General features: G+C 40.7%; 1 protein-coding gene across 21 annotated transcripts in view; it reads right to left on the reverse strand.

Moving 5' to 3' along the window:
- Positions 1-2744, reverse strand: part of MACF1 (microtubule-actin crosslinking factor 1) — a 273897-nt gene that overhangs the window by 87571 nt on the left and 183582 nt on the right. For all 21 annotated transcript variants that reach the window (XM_015572803.1, XM_006777256.2, XM_006777255.2 and 18 more), the window contains one exon: positions 260-755. In XM_015572803.1, the coding sequence (XP_015428289.1) occupies positions 260-755 (496 nt within the window). The remainder of the gene's footprint in view (positions 1-259; positions 756-2744) is intronic.

The following is a 2744-nucleotide window of genomic DNA, read 5'->3' on the forward strand; positions in this document are numbered from 1 at the left end:
TATGTGTGTGTGTGTATAGGTGCACGGTACAAGAAAATAAGTAAGCATCAGTGAAAGTAGGTGTGTAACTCCACCTATAAGTACATCTATGAGCACAAATCTCTAGGACCAGATTATGTACTGCTTCACATATTGCTACTGTCCAATCAATGTGTAATGACCATAACAGTTCTCACTGTAAATTCTTAGACCACTAATCCACTTCTTCTCTTGGTCTGCCACTAATAACGGCAGTATTGTGTTCCTCAACCCAACTCACCTGCCAGGTCTTCCAAACCTTGGAGAGGCAGGGCAACTGTCTCCAAACGCTTCTTCAGCTCATCCTTGAGGTACTGCTCACCAATGAGCACTGAGAGTTCATTGCAGAGTGTCTGTGCCTCCTTAATCTCGTGGTCTAATTGCTCCAGGTCAGACCGAATCTCACTGGTCTCCTCCAATTGCTGCTTCACAGCCTCAGGTTGGGTGCTGATGGCTGACTGGCTACTCAGTCGCTGTCCAACCGCCTTCACCTTCTCTGACAAGTCCTGGAGCAGTTTCTGGTACTGGGTGCTTTTGACAATAGCTTGGTCAATTTGGCTGGAACGGGAATTGAGTTTGTCAGTCAGTTCAATCCACTTCTGATTGATGTTCTGGAGTTCCTTCTGTACGTGGCTGGTGGATGGAGAGACATCTCCAGGGCCTGATAGGATGCCCTGAGCCGCCTCGTTCAGCTGTTCATGCTGTTGCCTGCGTGTTTCAAATTCCTTTAGCATAAACTGTAATAGAAACGACACGAGAATGTTTAGAGAGAAAAGACAGATCTAAAATCAGTGTCAAAACAAAAACTGCCAAGTAGTGCCAACTTCTGAAAACAAGCCAGAAAACTCCAAGCATCAGGTTATTAGGAAAATAGAATATCATTTATAACAACTGCTTAATAAAAACTTGTTTTAAGAGGATCACTGATTGTCTATTTAATTTCTTTTCTTTCTTTGTCTTACTCTGTGTCAATATCAGTTACGAAGGTTGGCCTTGGCTGAGAAATCAGTTTGCTTTCTGGATTGGCATTCATCAGCTTTGCCAGGCAAAACCCAGGCCTCTGTATTAGGACCCTGGACCCCAGAGTTAGCTATATGACTGGCGGGCTTGTCATTTCAACTCTCATTACCTCTGTTTTCCTTAGTTTCTTTCTCCTAATTTCTATAGGATATATAAACTGTACATCATAATAGAGCGCAATTAAATAATGAGCTTCTTTAAAGCAAGTACCATGCCTTTTTATTCTTTTCTATCTACTGCCTCACTCACCAAAGAAGTTAGAATTAGAGGTTCTGCAGTCAACTGTCTGGGCTCAAGAACTGACTCTATTGTTCTAGATGCATGAACTTAGGCAACTTTTCAAACGTTCTCCAAACCTCAGTTTCCTCCTCTGTAAAACGGGATAGTGAAGTACTTAATTGGCTACTGCATGGATTAAGTAAGAAAATTTATGGAAAGTACTCAGCACTTACTCTATATAAAAATAACTGAGACATGACCTCAGGGAACAACAGATGTGTAAACAATGAACAATAATAGAACATAATAAAAGTAAAAATGACAAAACACTGATGTGAACATGAACTGTGAAAGCAAGGAGCAAGAGTGTTCAATTCTGTGGGGGATGAAAAAAGTAGAAGAGGGAAATCAGGCAAGGCTTCACAGATGACACAATAAAGAATATGTAGGAGTTCCCCAAATGAGCAGAGAGGATCGCCAAAGGCATAGGGCAGTGATGGCGAACCTCTGACACCTCTGACACGTGAACTCATTTTTTTGGTTGATTTTTCTTTGTTAAATGGCATTTAAATATATAAATAAATATCAAAAATATAAGTCTTTGTTTTACTATGGTTGCAAATATCAAAAAATTTCTATATGTGACACGGCACCAGAGTTAAGTGAGGGTTTTTCAAAATGCTGACACGCGGAGCTCAAAAGGTTCACCATCACTGTGCATAGGGCTATGTGAATGTGGCATGTTTGGGAAAGAACACATTACCTGTGTGGGTAGAAACTTGGGTGTATGGGGGAGAGCTAAAAATAAGGCTGGCCAGAAAAACTGGGACCAGACTGTGAAAAGCCTTATGTACCACACTGAGCAGGTATTTGGACTTTGTTCCATAGGCAGCCAAGAGCCACTGAAATATTTTAATATATTCAGATATATGATTTAAGGAGATAATTTGATAACTGTGTAGAGGAGAGACTAGACAAAAAAGCCCTGTATAGATTGTTGCAATGATAAAGGCCTGAGATTAAGCATCTGAGGCATTCAGAATGGAGAAGAGAAGGATCAGAGCAGTGGTTCTCAAATTATGATCCAAGGGTTCCCGGGAGTCCTACCAGGGATCCATGAGGTCAAAACTATTTTTAAAATAATACTAAGATGTTATTTGCCTTTTAAAATTCTTATTCTCTCATAAAGGTTCAATGGAGTTTCCAAGGGCTACATGAGATTTGAGAACACAACAGATTAAATGCAAAAACAGGAAAGAAAATCTATGAGAATATTCTATTAAGCCAGATATTAAAGAGACTTGCAAAGATATTAAATATATATTTTGCCCTAGCTGGTTTGGCTCAGTGGATAGAATATCGGCCTGTGGACTGAAGGGTCCTGGGTTTGATTCCGGTCTAGAGCACATGCCTGGGTTGTGGGCTTGATCCCCAGTGTGGAGCATGTAGGAGGCAGCCAATCAATGATTCTCTCTCATCGTTGATGT

The sequence above is a fragment of the Myotis davidii genome, unplaced genomic scaffold (assembly GCF_000327345.1).
Source record: "Myotis davidii unplaced genomic scaffold, ASM32734v1 scaffold88, whole genome shotgun sequence".
Taxonomy (NCBI): domain Eukaryota; kingdom Metazoa; phylum Chordata; class Mammalia; order Chiroptera; family Vespertilionidae; genus Myotis; species Myotis davidii.